This window comes from Lupinus angustifolius, chromosome LG06, assembly GCF_001865875.1.
Source record: "Lupinus angustifolius cultivar Tanjil chromosome LG06, LupAngTanjil_v1.0, whole genome shotgun sequence".
NCBI lineage: Eukaryota > Viridiplantae > Streptophyta > Magnoliopsida > Fabales > Fabaceae > Lupinus > Lupinus angustifolius.
In genome coordinates, this window is record NC_032014.1 from 3,866,209 (window position 1) to 3,883,498 (window position 17,290).

General features: G+C 33.0%; 2 protein-coding genes and 1 long non-coding RNA gene across 4 annotated transcripts in view; 1 reads left to right on the top strand and 2 right to left on the bottom strand.

Annotated features, from left to right (window-relative positions):
• Positions 652–6,933, bottom strand: LOC109349061 (secretory carrier-associated membrane protein 4-like). The gene is made up of 12 exons (XM_019589710.1): positions 6,753–6,933; positions 5,918–6,034; positions 5,768–5,830; positions 5,555–5,588; positions 5,323–5,445; positions 4,429–4,491; positions 4,247–4,340; positions 3,521–3,566; positions 3,369–3,436; positions 2,769–2,817; positions 1,917–1,982; positions 652–1,012 (listed from the first exon to the last, which is right to left on the bottom strand). Exons 1-12 carry the CDS (start codon positions 6,807–6,809, stop codon positions 980–982), a joined length of 813 nt encoding a protein of 270 aa, XP_019445255.1. The 5' UTR covers positions 6,810–6,933; the 3' UTR covers positions 652–979.
• LOC109349062 (disease resistance protein RPM1-like) lies at positions 12,776–16,204 on the top strand. Of its 2 annotated transcripts, XM_019589712.1 has the most exons (2): positions 12,776–15,640; positions 15,896–16,204. In XM_019589712.1, the coding sequence occupies exons 1-2, from the start codon at positions 13,070–13,072 to the stop codon at positions 15,899–15,901; spliced, it is 2,577 nt and encodes an 858-aa protein (XP_019445257.1). In that variant the 5' UTR covers positions 12,776–13,069; the 3' UTR covers positions 15,902–16,204. The 2 variants fall into 2 exon arrangements, with proteins under 2 accessions (XP_019445257.1, XP_019445256.1); XM_019589711.1 differs by having other exon boundaries at positions 12,777–16,204.
• The window catches only part of LOC109349063, a 1,394-nt gene continuing 667 nt past the window's right edge, over positions 16,564–17,290 (bottom strand). Inside the window, exon 2 of the long non-coding RNA XR_002107913.1 lies at positions 16,564–16,903. This is a non-coding gene — a long non-coding RNA (uncharacterized LOC109349063). The remainder of the gene's footprint in view (positions 16,904–17,290) is intronic.

Sequence of the window (17,290 nt, forward strand, 5' to 3'; positions counted from 1 at the left end):
ATTTGGTGCCTGGTGCGGTGGCTTCAGCTTTCTTGGTGTTTCATTTTTTGTATGGTTTATTACACACGTAGAGTCATTTGCGAACAAAAGTGAAGCGTTAACATAAAATTGATAAAAATGGCTTCAATAGTTAAAATTTAAGGCGAAACGCAAAAAAAAATCACATAAATAAGAGATCTTAATGCATTGTGAAAACAAAAAATAATTTATTGAGTAAGGACAACCATTTCGTAAATAAAATACAAATATGATGAGGGGGATGTGAAATCTATTCAACGCATCATCTATCGAAAAAACAATGGGGTGATGGTAAATTTTGGACAACTATAGTGTGGCCTGCAATTTCATCATAACTAGGGGAGCTAGAACAATTTTCCCATTTCCCATGCTAAGACGAAAAATTACCCAGGGTAAGAGTCACCTCAAACATACATATTCTAAGTAAATGTCCAAAATTTGAACATATGAAAAACATTTTCATCGAAGAAATTTCTCTTGATTAAGAATCTCAAATATCATCAAAATAATTGCTGGTCATGGGAACTATTTTATCTCTAATATTATTTCAAAAATATTTAAGAATTATAATGACAATTTTCAATTTTTCGGGATTAAATTTAAGAATGCATTTTGTCTAAGGGCAGTTTTGGGTATTTTAATAGTAGAAATAGTCATTTAATAAACTTTGAGGGGGCGAAAATACAACTTCAATATCACCACACGCTAATCCTTCATTCCAAATTCATTACATCTACATGTATGCTTATCAAAAGCAAACGAAAATACACTGGAAGACATACTACACAGAGTTCATCACAGTACACTCTAAACTCTGGTATAATCACCCATTCGCCGGAGAAACAAGGAGCACTATCATACAAAGATATTGTACTGGAAAAGAAAAGGATAGACAAAAGAGAAAGAATATACTAAGCCAAACTGGGAAGTAAAGCCCGTGGATCAAAACCTGAGAATAATCTCACTTGTGCCCTCGGAAATACATGTATATTTTCTGCATATACACAAGAAAAGGAAGTAAGTGTCAAGCAATAATGTTGAATACATATTCTAAAAAAGTTATGGGCAAATCTAGCTGCTTAAGCAAAATCATGCACATAAAAAATGTCCCCGATCACTTTCCTAATAGGATAAGTAGCTAAACAACTGCAACAGTTGTTTCAACTCATGATTCATTTCAAGAGTATTATATGAAAGAAGATAATTTCCGATAAAGGTATTAAACTCATTTTTCATACGGAGTAAAGAAAAAATTCCCAGATAAAACCAAAAAAAAACAGCAGTTAACTACACCTTCCTTCTTTTTGGAATACACAGCAAAAGTCACATGTTAATACAAAACACATATTTCGTACTCATAACATTACAACCTCTCTCAGTGAAAACAATCTCTCCGCTTACAGGAGTAAGATTGTGTACATTTATAGGTAAAACTGCATACATCTACCTCCACTTCTAACCTCCCAAATCCCAATAGATAGGAGCCTCATGCAGCGGACTGCTCTTTACCATTAGAACCTCTCTACAACCAAGATTTCTTAACGATAATTACAACCCTATTTCAGTCCTTTTCTTGATACAAAACCTACCAGTCCTTCCTACCACACCTTGGTGTCTTTATTTGACAATACGGAGTTGGAGTTCAAAGTTCTTAGCATAGTCCCGACATTTTGAACACTTATCTCCATCAACCCCTTATTATCCTTATAGTTATTTATCTACAAGATCCTCTCTAAACTAACTGCTGTTACGCTTCACTCCTCCAAGCAAATACCATTTTACCCTTCAGTTCTAACATAGTTAAATGTTCATGCTGTTTTAATTTGTCTTATTTATCCCATTGCTCAGAAGCAATAAAAACTGAGAATGAAAATCCATTCAAATGATATATCCCTCACCTGAAGCACCCAGAGGCTTAGAAGAGACTCCAAGCAAAACAGGCCAAATCCAACCAAATAGAATATCTGCAAGAATAACAACAAATTATTGAATCCAAACATATAAGAACAGGCAAAAGATTATGGAGTTTGATGTTTCCTAAAGTATCACACAAAGGTAATGAAATTTCAATTTTCCAGCAACTTCAACACGTTGCAAAATGCAATGAACAGATTCTCTATGCCCTTCGTTTGTCAAAGGGAATCCAGATCATTTTTATCTAACAAAAAGCTTTGTGCTTACACTTAGGGAAACAAAGCACCACTCAATCTAGTTCTGTTAATGGCCAACTCCAACATATTTTACATCCCTTCATATATGAATCGAAAGCCTCGGTTACTTGGTTATCATTTTGATTGGTTTCTCATACAATATTCAAGTCCAAGTTACTAGCTTGACGTTAACATTAACTTCAACGATCTCTGGAATTTATTGTTATTAATTCATACATGAGATCATAATTCTATAGGAGGGGAAAATCAACTTGAGAAAACAAATAACCTTCATTTCTCTTTACATTTTAAGTTCTAAACAATACATATAATAGAAGGACCCGATATTCAGACTTTTTCACCGGTAAATGAACATAAATTAAAATATTTGATATCAATGCATGAAAATGAATGCTTCTAAAAATCTTGTACAATATAGAAAAACAAAAAAAACATGAGTTCCATATTAGTTACAACCTTATAAAATAAAAACACCTTGTTAACATTTAGGTGATAATCTAAAAATGCATGCAAAATAATTTTACCCAAAAAGAAAATAAATGCTAATACAGTAATACAGACACATGGAATACAACTTACCCCAACCAATACATGGTCTGAGAAGACATCAATTGCTGCAAGGATGCCTCTGCAATTTTAAATGAATTAATTCAAATGTGACAAAAGAAATATATACTTATACTTGATTAATAAATTTACTAGTACATATGATTAAGTAAAAAGGTGACCATAAGATAACAGCATAAAATGAACTTGAACTTCGTTTTAATAAAAAGCACTAGTGCTTAAGTTCTTTCCAGGTAAATTTAATAAATTTTAGAGCTACAGCAATTCCTTCACACCTGAATGTGAATAATATGACAAGACAATATCAATAAACAAATAATCCCACTATAATGTTTCATTGCATACATATGCCTACGCAATGAGTAAAAGGTCCGATCATATGTAACATCCAATTATAAACATATTCTCCCCAGCTTGCAATGACAGCTTATTATTGGGAAAATAAAACCAGAGCACACACTCTAGAGTGCAAGTGTCTAAAATTTCTCTTCCAGGTTTCATTTGCCTTTTGAAGTATACTTTGTTCTAAAATTACACCAAACAGAGAAAGAGATCAACAACTTCATGAAACTGTGGTTATGTAAACTCTGCTAGACAGTTTATAGAACTTACGTTAATGATTTTCCATGAAAAACAACTGGAGGTGCAATTGCAGCGAAGATACAAAATGCAATGTGAAGCTGCACCAAACCGAAGCAATCAACAGAAAATTAGCAAGTCACTCGCTAAGTCGTAAAACAGTATCAAATGATAGATTAACATACCAAGTAGAACAAGAAAAACCAAGTGAACTTCAGTGCACTATCCGTCCTGCATACCATAAACAACCATAAGCAACAACCATCACCATGTACAAAATAATCCAGTGTATAAAATTTTACAGCTCCTGTCATGAATCAGATTGGGTCAAGTTGGATTAATGAAGATCATTGGATTATTGGGTCACTTTGAATATCCAGATTTCTGAACACAAGCTCCACAAATTGGATGTCCCCATCTCAAGTTTCAAGTGTGATATGAATCAATTAGTTAAGTATTTAATTGGCGGGAAAATTAGTTAGTTCCCTTGCACCCTTCCTTTGTTTCTGCATGTACACAGGCTCTATAAATAGCCTTCCCTTAACCTCAATTAGCTAGCTATTGAAACATTTGATCTTTCTTCTGTAAACCTTCTTGTAAACTCTCTTGGAGGATCACCCAAGTGATAAATGATTTTTTTTACTTGCAAACTCGATAAATGTGGGACCTGACTCTCAACAAAACCAAGACCATGTAGAATTCATAATTGAATCTAGTTGTGTAACTTTGAACCCAGATCTTGAGGTTTGGGATCTGGCTTGCATGTTGGGTTATCGGACATATTGGATTCAGTCACGTTTTGAATTAGGTTCGGTTAGATAGGCCCCAAGCCTGACAGTTTAGCATCTTACGTGCTTGCTTAGGCAGTGTTTACGTGCTTGTAAAGAAAAGGAGGCGACAATGTAGTTTACCTCATAGCGCGATAGAGAGGCCTGTACCAAAGCACATATGAAAGGGGAACTCCAAGTAGAGTATAAATCACCGCGAGGAAAAATATTTTAACACCTGCATATTGCAAACTTCAAAATATGGTCCAAATCACTGCAATATCTAGAAAGCTGGAAGTATCATAAGAGTAAAAGAATTAGCTTACCGCCGCCTCTGATCCAACAGACAATCACTGCAACTAAGTTAAAAACTAGGCAGAGAACAATTCCTGCAAAGATGATTGTTCAATAGAATATTGGGAAAAATTCTACGCATCGTGGTATTAAAAGAAGACATGAAAAAGAAGAACCCGAAAATAAGATTCTAAAGATCTGCTTGTGTGTAGATGTGTATGTGCATGCATGTATATATCGAATTAAAGAGGAGAGCAATACAGATGACCCATGGAACAAATTGGCACAAGAGTACTAATGCTTTTATAGTTTTTTAATAAGACCTAATGTTTTAGTATTAGTAATTGGGCAGCACCTCATCCAAAATTACTGGTAAGCAAAAAAAAAGTTCACCTAACAAACAAAGCAGCCAACTGTAAATTAAGGGTTTCTATATTTGGAAAACATTCTCATGATAATATAGAAAAAAGTTTATGGATAAAAAACTCAAACCAGAAATAAGAATTGTTGAAATATCAAGGATTACATGCAAAATATATAGAGAAGGGGTACATATAAGGGAGCACATCCGTTGTCCCACTTTTTGTGCCACTCCAGGTATCATTACCTATGATTGGTTGAAAAAAATTATTGAAGTTAAAATTGCAATTATTAAATAATTTTTTGACACATGGATTGGCACAAAGGAGTGGGACAGCAAATGTGTACCCTACATATATAAAAGTAAAAGTACAAAAAATACAAAACATTGACCTAACACATATTTATGCAAAAACAATGATTATGAAAAAAATTCTTCCACCCTTTACTTCGGGTGAACTATAAGCAATTACTAACCTAACCAAGAACACAGATTATAAATTATATTTTTCATCATCAACCAACCATACAATTAATAAACAGAAAAGATAATTGAGCTGCCATACCTAACCAACTGGCAAAGGCCAAATATTGCAGCCTCTGAGCATGAACAGGTATCTCGTTGGCTATATCATGATGAATGATTGGAAAAAATGGAGGCCAATTCTTATCGTCAACAGTTACACCGGCTGATAAGCATGTTTTGGATACCAGAAAAAAAACTTAATGACCCCAAACAAATTTAGAGATTGAAACAAATTGACACTAATTGTAAAAGTTTGCAGTCTCAAAATTCACCTCTAGTAACACTTTCTTCTCTTCTTTTTATTTCCTACAAACACATTTTCAAAGAGTCACGAAATCCTCAAAAGCAAAGGAGTAGTACAAGCAAAAGCTTAAATATGCAGGCAGTTAAGACAATATAAGTATATCACTGTTGATGCTGACAATAAAATCAATCATATGAAAGATTGAAACCAAAATCTGTGGCACAAACATTGTTAAACCAACCATCTCTCTCCTTTTTAAATCCGCTTCCCAAGCTGCTAGCTCTTGTCCTTTTTTCTTAGAGTCCTTAATAAACATCATGGAAAACATACTCAGACAACAGAAAAGAATCCTAAAGTCTTCGGTAAATCTCTAAATTAGCAAAGACATTACATTTGTAGTATCCAAAGGTATATCGACTGTAGCATCGTGTCTTTGTCCAAAGCCCAGTTGTACTTCAGGTGCCAATGGTGGATTACGCGATTTTGAGCCAGGAGCAGTGGCACGGTTCTGTAAGATTTCCACAATAAATTACATGAATACTGAATGCCATGACTTCAATGAAACAACAAAGCATCAAATGCCAAGTCTTCCAAAACTAGCAACTTGCTCTTACATTACTTCATTACTTACATTCCAATTTCAACAATACATTAAAGTTAATTCATCAAAACTTATAAGGCTTTTTAGTTAACATCTTAAAAAATACATGCAGCTAAAACTAACTCTTAATAGATTATAATTCCTCCTCAACTGAGAAAATTCAGTTAAGGCAATACTCGGCGAACTCAATGAAACATGGGATTACCAAACCTGTCAAATAATCACACTTATGTACGAGGAATAATAAACCATTAAGACAAAACGAAGAAACTTGCATTTCATATCTCACAATTTGCATTCACTCAATCGAATAGCTCAGGAAACACTCTAACCGAAATCTCAAACATCCAAGTCCAGAGATCCAAAACCTCAACCTATTGTGATCTTAATGCCTATTCAGGACGCACTTTCTAAATTACATGTATCCAAAAAAAATAAAAAATAAATGTATTCAAAACCACGTAAAATAACTAACTACAGATCCAGATCAAAGGAAATAACACGTAAGCAGTTCCATTTATATAGATGACAAGGTTCATCCCTGAATCTAGGGATTTTGGAGCGAAAACAAGGTTGGATGTGAGAAATGCTAAATATAGATACAAATTGAGAGAGAAGCGATTACCGAAAATGGATTGACTTCTTCTTCGTCGAAAGGGTTGGGATCGTGATGGCGATTCATGGTTCCAAGAATTTAGAAAGAGAATTTTGAGAGAAATGTGAGAATTTCAACCGACACCGAAAAAAGAGAACAGTGTTTAGTGCGTGAGTGAGTGAACTACTACTGACTTGTTTTAGAAAGACAGAGAAGAATAACAAACTTAAAAAGAAAAATAAAAAGAACTGAACTTGAACTGTTACTTGCCCTCATATTATGTATGAATTACTAGACGTGCCATTTAGTCGGTGTGGTGTGGAAAGAGTGAAGTGGAAAAAGAAGTATGGTGAAATATTAAAAGAAAAAAAAAAAATTTATATTTGTAAAGCATGATTACACTTTTATTTTTAAAATTTAAAAGATATAATAAAAGAAATAATCACTTATATCTTTATTAGTACTGGGATGAGTCTCGCTCGCGTGAAAAATGTACAGGTGTGCAACGAGTTTCATAAAACTTATTTTTCTAATAGCTTGAAAGGAATATGCGTGGAAAATTTAGTAATATTTTGATAAAAAATAAAAAAATCATTATGATAAAATAATAAATTGAAAATTATTATAACAAGATAAATTAACGTTATATATTAGTAGATGGTCAATTTGAAATTTAAAAATAGGATAAGTAATAAATGGGTATTTTAGTTTTTTCTGTTCAACTTTCAAGGTTATAAACACAATCATTCATTCTTATACAAGTTTTTTATCTTATTTTAATGAAATATAATGTTTCAATTAATCACAATTTTGATAAAAAGCGTTAAGTGAATTTGGATTCCACCCAAATAAACTAGTCATTTTTATTGAATAATAAACTATATACTATAGTTGTTTTTTATAGCAAAAAATTAATACCTTGTGAAAAATAGAAAACGAAAAAAAAAATCATTCTCTTAACTTCACCTGACTCCATTATTTTGTTTTCAAAACGTTGGTGATCTCACAGTTAATCTTATTTAAGAAAGACTGAGTCCATTTGGATGAAGAATTCCACGCGAGAATGTAATTTCTAAAAGATAATTGAAATGTTTATTTTACATGTCTCGTTTAGACAATAAAAAATTGAACTTTAAGAAATTTAGGAGGATACCTTTGACTTTAAAAAACTTCAATTATGTAATTTACGTAATGAAAACTATTTTATGTAATTTACCTAGTAAAAACTAGCATTCCTTTGGACTTGTACAAAACATTTGATTGATTGTTATAGTTTAATTTTGTACTTCGAGGAAATTGCTTCTGATGCTCCAAAGTCACAGAAAAACGCATTTGATTGATTGTACACACATGATTTTATGTTTGCAGTGTTATAGGGTTATGATAAGCACATATAATCTATAATGTTGTATGGTCTCATATTCACAGAAACCCAATCCTCCAACATTTAGTTGTTTATGATTGTGAATCAATTTATCTAGTCGTTGTTTGAGTTAGGCTAGGAGCCATAGTCCAAAAAACTTCTGAAATAATTGAGTGGCTTTACATTAACTTATTTATGAAGAATTAAATCCCTAGATATTTTATCAACCAAAATGAAATTTCTAGAGACTAATTACTTCTAGAGAGCTTTTATAGGCTAGTCTATAAAGAATTTATGGGTTACATGTAACTTAAAAGATTACACTATTATTTGAAAAATAAAACATTTATTTAAAAACTCATACAAACTCTATCTATTTATTTATACACTATTGGTGTAAAAATTTATATACAATTAATATTTATTTGTTACTTTTTGTATTACATTTTTTGAAAAATTAATAATGATTGAAGATGAACGATGAATAATAAACTAACAATATATAGAACTATTGGGTGAAACAATATATAAAACTATTAACCGTGACTAATATATATATTTTTTCTTTTACTTATTTATTTCATCATAGAAGGACTATTGGGTGAAAGTCACTAATATATGTAATTGAAATCCGAAAAGGAATATGATGTATGAGTTTTACCTAGTTTTGTTGGAAAGGAAGTCTCATATCGTTTATCTCATTGTCTTGGAAATGATTTAAATACATGTTGGGTTACTTCTCTCATTGTCAATTGATTTTGAGATGCCTTAACATGATATTATAGTTAAAGTCAAACTTCTTTACAGTTATAATGAGCCAAAAAATGTCATTTAGTTATGGGTCAAAGGTAACTATTTGACTGATACAACTGATTTATATCGATAAGACATGTTGAAAAATAAGTCTCACATCACTTATCTTATTATACTTAACATGCTAAGCATTGAATTTTACTAGTACTTAAAATGCTTTTTTAAATTTAGGTATTCAATCTAAACACTACATTTTTGGGCACTATTTTAGAATATATGGTGAACATTGACAGATCTTCGATAAAATCTTACGAGAGACAATAATATTTAATTAAATAACAAAAATATAAATAAATGTTCATGATGTATCAAAGATAAAATTTTCTAACTATTTTTTTTAAATATAAGTTATTATGTTATTTGTAAGGAATTCATCTTTTATCTTACTACGTAATTTTGTTTAGTTGGTCATACCCAAAATGATATTTATGTAGTGGTTGGATCATAATAAATAAAACAATACTAATAACTTGATAATATAATATATGACTTATGATAGAAAATATTTTTAAACATCAATGGCTAACACCAACAATAAAAAGTTGACAATGACATCTCAAATTAATATTCATTTTCATTAAAACTCATAGAATAGAATTTTTGGACAATATATATATTATCAATACATACATAATCCCTTTCATCAAACATAAAATTTATAAACTCAAACAAAGTCATATTATTATAAACAATATCAATGTCTAAGAGAATTTGATCTATTATATATAATTTTAGAAAGATTACACAAGTTGTATTATATTTATTGATGAAACTACAAATTAAAGAAATATATGAGTTTCAACTTATATATCCATAAAGACGTCATTTAGGTGTAGGTAAAGGGAATAAACATGCTCCAAAAAGTGTATCACTCTATGTGTCATATTTTATAATTTAAAAGTTTAATAATTAAATATTTTTATGGCTAAATACAGTAACTGACATATGAAATGACACACTTTGTGAGACAACATATATATTCGTAAAAAAAACAAAAGATAAATAGATTTTTTTTTTTAAAAATCCAGGGGCACCTATCCTTCCATCCTCCGCCACTAATCATAAAGCTCTTGGCATTGTAATGCGAACAAGTCACTAGTTCTACGTGGCTTTCATTAATTTACATGATAGATTATCTGAGTACTCGGTTTAATAAGTCAACATCTCATTCTATGCATGCTGTGCGCGTGAAACATGCCAATTTGCCCGCATGACATTTGCCTTATTTTCTTATTTTCGAAGAGTTAACAATAATTAAAAAATTAATAATAAATAATATAATAACATAATATAAAACTAATATATTACTAATGTATGCATTTTTCTTTATTTATTATAATATTAATAATGATGTATAAGTATATGGTTGATTACATGCATGTATCCCGTGGTGAATAAGTTTTTCTAAAGGATGGCAAGGTATAATGGTAATAAATTTCTGAGACGGTAGCCAAAAAAATAAATTCTCCAATTCCTCTCCGCCACAGGAGTTAGTATATTAATTTGTGGTACCAAAATATTAATGGATTCAAATCTTTGCTTATTTTTGAATTAGAAAATTTAAAAATAAATTCTTCCCTTTACATTGCAGGGTGTACTACAGGAGAAGATTTTAATTCCAAATTTACACATCAGAAATCAAATGTAAAATATGGCGCAAAAACATAATGTTAATTATATTTGTAATTTGTAATAGAAGCACCTAATAGCTGCATGGCTAAACTGGAACCAGCAGAGGCATGCTATAACGCACACAAACTTGGGCAATTTTAAATTTTGAGTTTAGATGCTTATTAGAACCCAATGAAAAGAAAAGGCAATGGACATTTAGAAAAAAATATGTTTAGGAAATGATGAAGTAACTACCTTGTGAAGTTTCAGAAAAAAAACTATAGCTTGTTAGATTTTTTTGTACTACTACTACATATTATACAGGATTCTGTGAATGTAACCAATTTAGCGTTTAAATCTCCCTGTTCTTTTCTAATTCAGTTGGATTACCGCGTATTGAAAGGGAAAAAAGGAATTTGTTGCTATTCTTACCTTTCAAAAGACATACTTAACCAACAAGGTTCAACTCACAAATCACAAATAGTTGAATTTTTATAAGAAAAAAAGGATGTGCATAAGTGCATTTACCGTATAAACATCTTTTATATTGTAATCCATCTCTCTCTATATATATATATAAATATAATATACTAACAATGTAAAAAAGTTCAAAATAATGATACATATATTTAAAATCCATTTGAATGATGTTTATGTCCAAATGAGATTAATCTAATTCGATCTTGAATGGAAGAATAAAGCGAGTTGAAATGTATAGATAAGTTTTGTTTAATATAATTCCTTGCCATCCACTTCTTCTACAGTAACACCATAATATGTCAGTGGAATTAATGTCTATAATATATAAATATCATATAAAACAAATGACGCAACTTTTGTATGAGTTGAACTAGTCTCTTAAAAGTTGATGTTATAAAATGTAGGTATACCTGATGTGATATACAAGGACGGTTATAGCTGGTGATGGATATGGTAGTAATCATATATATTTGCCAATATAATAAAAAACACCTAAATCATTTTACGTTAGTATTTTATAGCATAAACATACATATTCCAACAATCACATAGACGCTATTTTATCTCAACCTAGAAAGGTATGAAGTGTTAGAAAAATGACACATAAAATATAAGGATAAAATAAAATACAGAAATAAAAGGAAATAACACAGAATATAGTATGAGACACGCACAAGACATTGTCTTTAAGGATATCTTGCCTTACAGAACCCACTATTTTTTTTACAGAATCTCCCAGAATATCTCAAGTTAAAAATCTAAGAAGAATATTACATAAAAATGTAAAGAATTTATTTTTCATTCCAAATTTCTACTTAATTGACATAGCTTGTTGGTTAGGCTTATGTATCTACACAAGTTCTTTTTATCATTTAGATTAAGGTGTTTGGATAAACTAATTAAGTGCTTGTGATAAAAGTGCTTTTGTTTAATGAGCTATTAACATTTGGATACGCACCTTAGAAAGTATTTTTGCAAAAGTGCTTATCCAAATTCTTAGAAATAAAAATGTTAATAACTGTACTAAATACATTATTTAAAAGAGAAAAGGATATATTATCTTGAAAATTGAAATCTTCATATTTTGAGAAATGCTAGAATCAATTTTATATGAGAATGTTTTTATATTTTTTTAACAATGTCTGAATTTGCCAACACAAACTGTAAAGTAATGAACTGACCTATTACTTCTGCATAAGCTGTAGATGGAGGCAGAGGCTTATTTGATAAGTTTATCCTAGTATCTTATGGAAATAAGGCAAGATGACCTTATGAAAGAGCATACATTATTTATATAAGTTGTTCCAAACACACCAATAACTTACAACATAAGATAAATGTGAAATAAATAAAAAATAAGTACTTCCAAATCACACATTCACTGGCAACATATTGATCTACTGATGTAAGACTTCACGAATCATCAGATATTGTGTTAGACCAAAAGTCAAAGGTTCAATTATTGGAAGCAACATTTGTTAAAAGAGTCAGTCATGCATCTCAAAAAAAATTAATTTTTTACACACAACGTGAAGAATACCCTAAATTATACCAAAAACTAGATAATTGCATGAAAGATAGAATGCAGGTTGGTAATAGAAGAAAATCAAAAGCATTGAAATGAATAAAAGAATTAAAATATTAGCATAAATGTCGGAAAACATTAAAAGTACTAAATGGTAGTAATAAAATAAATATAAATGTTTCAAATTTAAATTATAAAGTAAATTAATAGAAGAGAATAATGGTAGTTAGTTAGTAGTTACTGAGCTACATTATTATTATTGAGGAATATGAGGGCATGGTTATTAGTTGGTAGTTTCTGAACTACACCAGCAAAGGGCCTTAAAAAATAATGGCAGTTGACCGTTTCCTTGGTGATATTTATATATAGCACATTCCTAGGAATATAACTCAGACATGTAGCCTTGAAAATGGTATATAAGCACACCAGCAAAAAAACCTATCATCAAATCCTTACAACTATTACTATCAATCGAATAAAAAACCAGAAATCTTATCAAGTTCTTGCAAGTTGCAACCATTCCTAGCACGAGAAGAAAATTGAAGTGAAGAAAAAATGACAGATAGCACAGTATCCTTTTTACTTGACAAGTTGACTTCATTGCTGCAAGAAGAAGTGAATCTGCAGAAAGGGGTGAGTCAAGAAGTTCAGTTCATCAAAGATGAGCTGGAACGCCATAAGGCTATCTTAAGGGTGGCTGATGTTCTAAAAGACAAAGACCCTGAACTCAAAGCATGGCTCAAACGTGTGAGAGATATTGCCCATGATATGGAAGATGCAATAGATGAATTCAATCTCCGCATTGTTGATCACCATGGCCGAAGCAATATCTCTCGTTTTCTTCATAAGCTTGCTAACATGAAAGCTCGACACAGGATTGCTTCAGATATACAAGGGATCAAAGCTAGATTGGAATTTATCTCTAAGGACCGTCCCAACTTATATGGGATAGGCTCAAGCTCGAGTCAACGGTTGTCACCGAGGCATGGCATGCAAGGAGATGCTCTTCTGCTAGAGGAAGCTGATCTAGTTGGTATTGATGCACGTAAAAATCAGATGAGTGATTTACTTTTCAAAGATGAAGCAGGTAGAAAAGTAATTCCTATTTACGGAATGGGAGGGTTAGGGAAAACTACCCTGGCAAAGCAAGTCTACGAGGACCCAAAAGTGAAGAAGCGTTTCAGGTTTCATGCTTGGGTTAATGTTACTCAATCTTACAAGATGCAAGAGCTCCTGAAAGATCTGGTTCAACAGCTCTATAATGTCAAAGGCAAGCCAGCTCCTGAAGCAGTTGGTCAAATGAAAATTGACAAGCTAAAAGAGGAGATCAAGAACTTGCTCAGTAGAAGCAGGTACCTCATCGTGCTGGATGATGTGTGGCATGTAAATCTCTGGGATGCTGTCAAATATGCTTTGCCTAATAACAACCTTGGCAGTAGAGTAATGCTCACCACCCGCAAGAGAGATGTGGCATCGCATTCCTCCGCCGAATCGGGTAAGGTCTATAACCTTGAATTCTTATCTGAGCAAGAAGCTTGGTCTCTTTTCTGCAAGAAGACATTTCAGGGTGACTCGTGCCCTCCTCATCTGGAAGAAGTTTGCCGAAGTATCTTAAAAATGTGCCAGGGTTTGCCACTAGCAATCGTGGCAATCAGTGGTGCTTTGGCTACAAGAGACAGGACAGACATAGAAGAATGGCAGATGGTTTATAGAAGTTTTGGGTCTGAAATTGAAACTAATGACCTACTCGAGGGTATGAAGAGAGTGCTTTCACTTAGTCTGAATGAGTTGCCTTACTATCTTAAATTCTGTTTGCTGTACATAACCATCTTCCCAGAATTCTATGCTGTTGAGCATATGAGATTGATTCGCTTGTGGGTAGCTGAAGGATTTGTCCATGGAGAAGATGGAAAGACAGCAGAGGAAGTAGCAGACAGTTACCTCAAGGAGCTCTTGGACAGAAGTCTGCTGCAAGTGGTGGACAAAACCAGTGATGGCAGGATGCAGACTTGTCGCATGCACGATCTCCTAAGGGAGATTGTCAATTTGAAGTCAAAGGATCAGAACTTTGCAACAGTAGCCAAAGAACAAGACATAATCTGGCCAGACAGAGTTCGACGCCTATCAGTCATAAACACAATGCACAACATACCGCAAAATAAGACCAAATTTAATCTTCGGTCTCTGCTAATGTTTGCCTTATCAGATCCACTTGATCGTTTTTTCATGCGTGCATTATGTCCAACTAGTGGTTATAGGTTGCTTAGGGTGTTAGATTTGCAGGATGCACCTTTGGAGGTTTTTCCTTCTGAAATTGTCAACCTTTACCTTCTGAAGTATCTAAGTTTGAAGAATACAAAGGTGAAAAACATTCCAAGGTCGATTAAGAAGCTTCAGTACCTGCAGACATTAGATCTTAAACATTCCTATGTCACTGAATTGCCAGTTGAAATTGTGGAGCTGCACAGGCTATGCCATCTCCTGGTGTATCGATTTGAGATTAAATCCTATGCTCATTTCCACTCAAGGTATGGCTTCAGGATAGCTGCCTCTATAGGAAAAATGCAATCTTTGCAAAATCTGTGTTCTATAGAGGCAGATCAAAGAAGTAACGCCTTGATGGTTGATCTAGGTAAACTTAATCAACTTAGGAGGCTGGGTATAAGAAAGATGAGGCAAGAAGACGGGTCTGCTTTATGTTCATCCATCGAGAAGATGATCAATCTCCGATCACTGTCCATAACTGCAATTGGAGAAGATGTGATAATTGACATTCAAAACATTTTCAAGCCTCCTCTGTATCTTCAGAGATTATACTTGAGTGGACGTCTAGAGAAGTTTCCCACATGGGTAAGTTCTCTCAAGAATTTGGCAAGAGTGTATCTAAAATGGAGCAGGTTAAATGAGGATCCTCTGGTATATCTTCAAGAGTTGCCAAATCTAAGGCATCTTGAGTTTCTCCAGGTTTATGTTGGTACCACATTGCAGTTCAAGGCTAAGGGGTTTCCAAGTCTGAAGGTGTTAGGCCTTGATGATTTAGATGAACTGACAACTATGGTTATTGAGGAGGGAGCAATGTGTGGTCTTAAGAAGCTGATAATCCAGCGCTGTAAATCATTCAAGGAGGTACCATTAGGAATTGAACACCTAACTAAACTAAAGAAAATTGAGTTTTTTGATATGCCTGATGAATTGATTACAGCACTGCGTCCAGATGGAGGCAAAGATTATTCGAGAGTGCAAAATGTGCCAGCAGTTTATGCCACATATTGGAGGGATGATGGATGGGATGTCTACTCACTAGAGACTTTTGGTGAGAGAGAGACTGATTTCAGTCATAGTGCTTCAATGAGAAGCCATGAACATCACCCCCTCCGGAAGGTTTAACTTTGATCTTGAAATATTATTTTTGATGAACTGCATATGCTTAGTGATGACAAGTTATTCTTTTCCATCAACTTGCATATGTAAGTGACAGCAATTTTCTGTTTTCGATCAGATTTTATGTGTAAATGGCTGCAAGTTTCTTTCAACAAAATAAATCGAGTGTAATTTGTTTCTTTATGTCCAATGTGAAGGTGTTATCAACAGTTCATGACCCTTTAGCTATTAAAGCAGTGATTACTAGCTATAGACTGTTTGGCTGATTGTACTTCTCCTCTCCATGTATCATAGTTGCAGTAAAAAATATCCTTTGCAAAAGTAACAGAATAGTAATGCAAAACGAGATAGCTTATGGTCTGGGATTCACACAAAAGTTCATATCTGGATTGAACCAACTAGTGTTGCTCAGCATGGAAACTCGCACAGTCACTCAAACTTATTCAGATAAGTGAAACTTCATTGTTAGCATGAATGTGCAAATAACAAATTCTATGTAGAATGAAAGCAGACTCTTGTATCTATTTGGATGCATTGGAAAAACAGCTAACATCACCAGTGTCACTCACTCACAGGCTTCACATTTTCAAGCATGAGAACATTTTTAATTTAAAAATAATTTCAGAACATAAAGACACAAAAGCTAACAATGACCAAATAAGTTCAGATAAGATGTTCATGTCACTATTTAGCATGATTTTAATAATGAACTTCATGCTTCAACCTTCATGCTCGACTAACTCTAACTTGTTTGAATAATAGAAACCAGCTCAATAACATGGGTTAAGGGTAAAGATTCAAAATGGCACTTTTTCACCCTAGTAGTTCATTTTCAATGGCTTCCATCTATCTATGCCATTATTTAAGATATGTGAGTGATTACAATATAAAGTTTGACTCACTTGTTTATACTCTTTGGACAGTTAGTACAAGCATGTTCTTCTTCGTTCTTGGAAGGTCCTCTTTCTTATCTCTTTATTATGTCTTTAACTTGTGTCTCTCTTTTTCCTGAAAGCATGCAACAAATGTTGGAGAAATTCCTTCTCCATCCGAAATCCATAGAGTGAATGCGGAACCATGGCTTTGTTCCCACAACCTAATGTGTATGCCCATACATACACCCGAATGGAACATCCATGGTCCAGACCGAAGAAACCCCAAAAGAGTTCATGGTGAAGAAGAAGAACATACCTTGTTGAGCCATTTCCGGAATCTCGAAGGTATGAGGGTGAGATGATCTTCCAGATGATAGAGCGCCGAATGGTTTTCCTTTAGTTCTCTCTAGAGGGGAATGAGAGAATACCTTAGTTTCTGAAAAGTGTTGTGTTGAGGTTAGTTGGAGGAGGCTTATCCTTATGCCTTATAAGCCCTTATGGATGAGTGGATAGTGTTATC

Bases quoted from the DNA above. Each gene is read 5' to 3' on its own strand.
- LOC109349061 (XM_019589710.1), bottom strand. From the start codon at position 6,809: ATGAATCGCCATCACGATCCCAACCCTTTCGACGAAGAAGAAGTCAAT. The intron at 6,035-6,752 runs GTAATCGCTTCT...GAAATCTTACAG, and splicing joins AAGAAGTCAATCCATTTTCG to AACCGTGCCACTGCTCCTGG. The intron at 4,492-5,322 runs GTATGGCAGCTC...TCATCTTTGCAG, and splicing joins GGCCTTTGCCAGTTGGTTAG to GAATTGTTCTCTGCCTAGTT.
- LOC109349062 (XM_019589711.1), top strand. From the start codon at position 13,070: ATGACAGATAGCACAGTATCCTTTTTACTTGACAAGTTGACTTCATTG.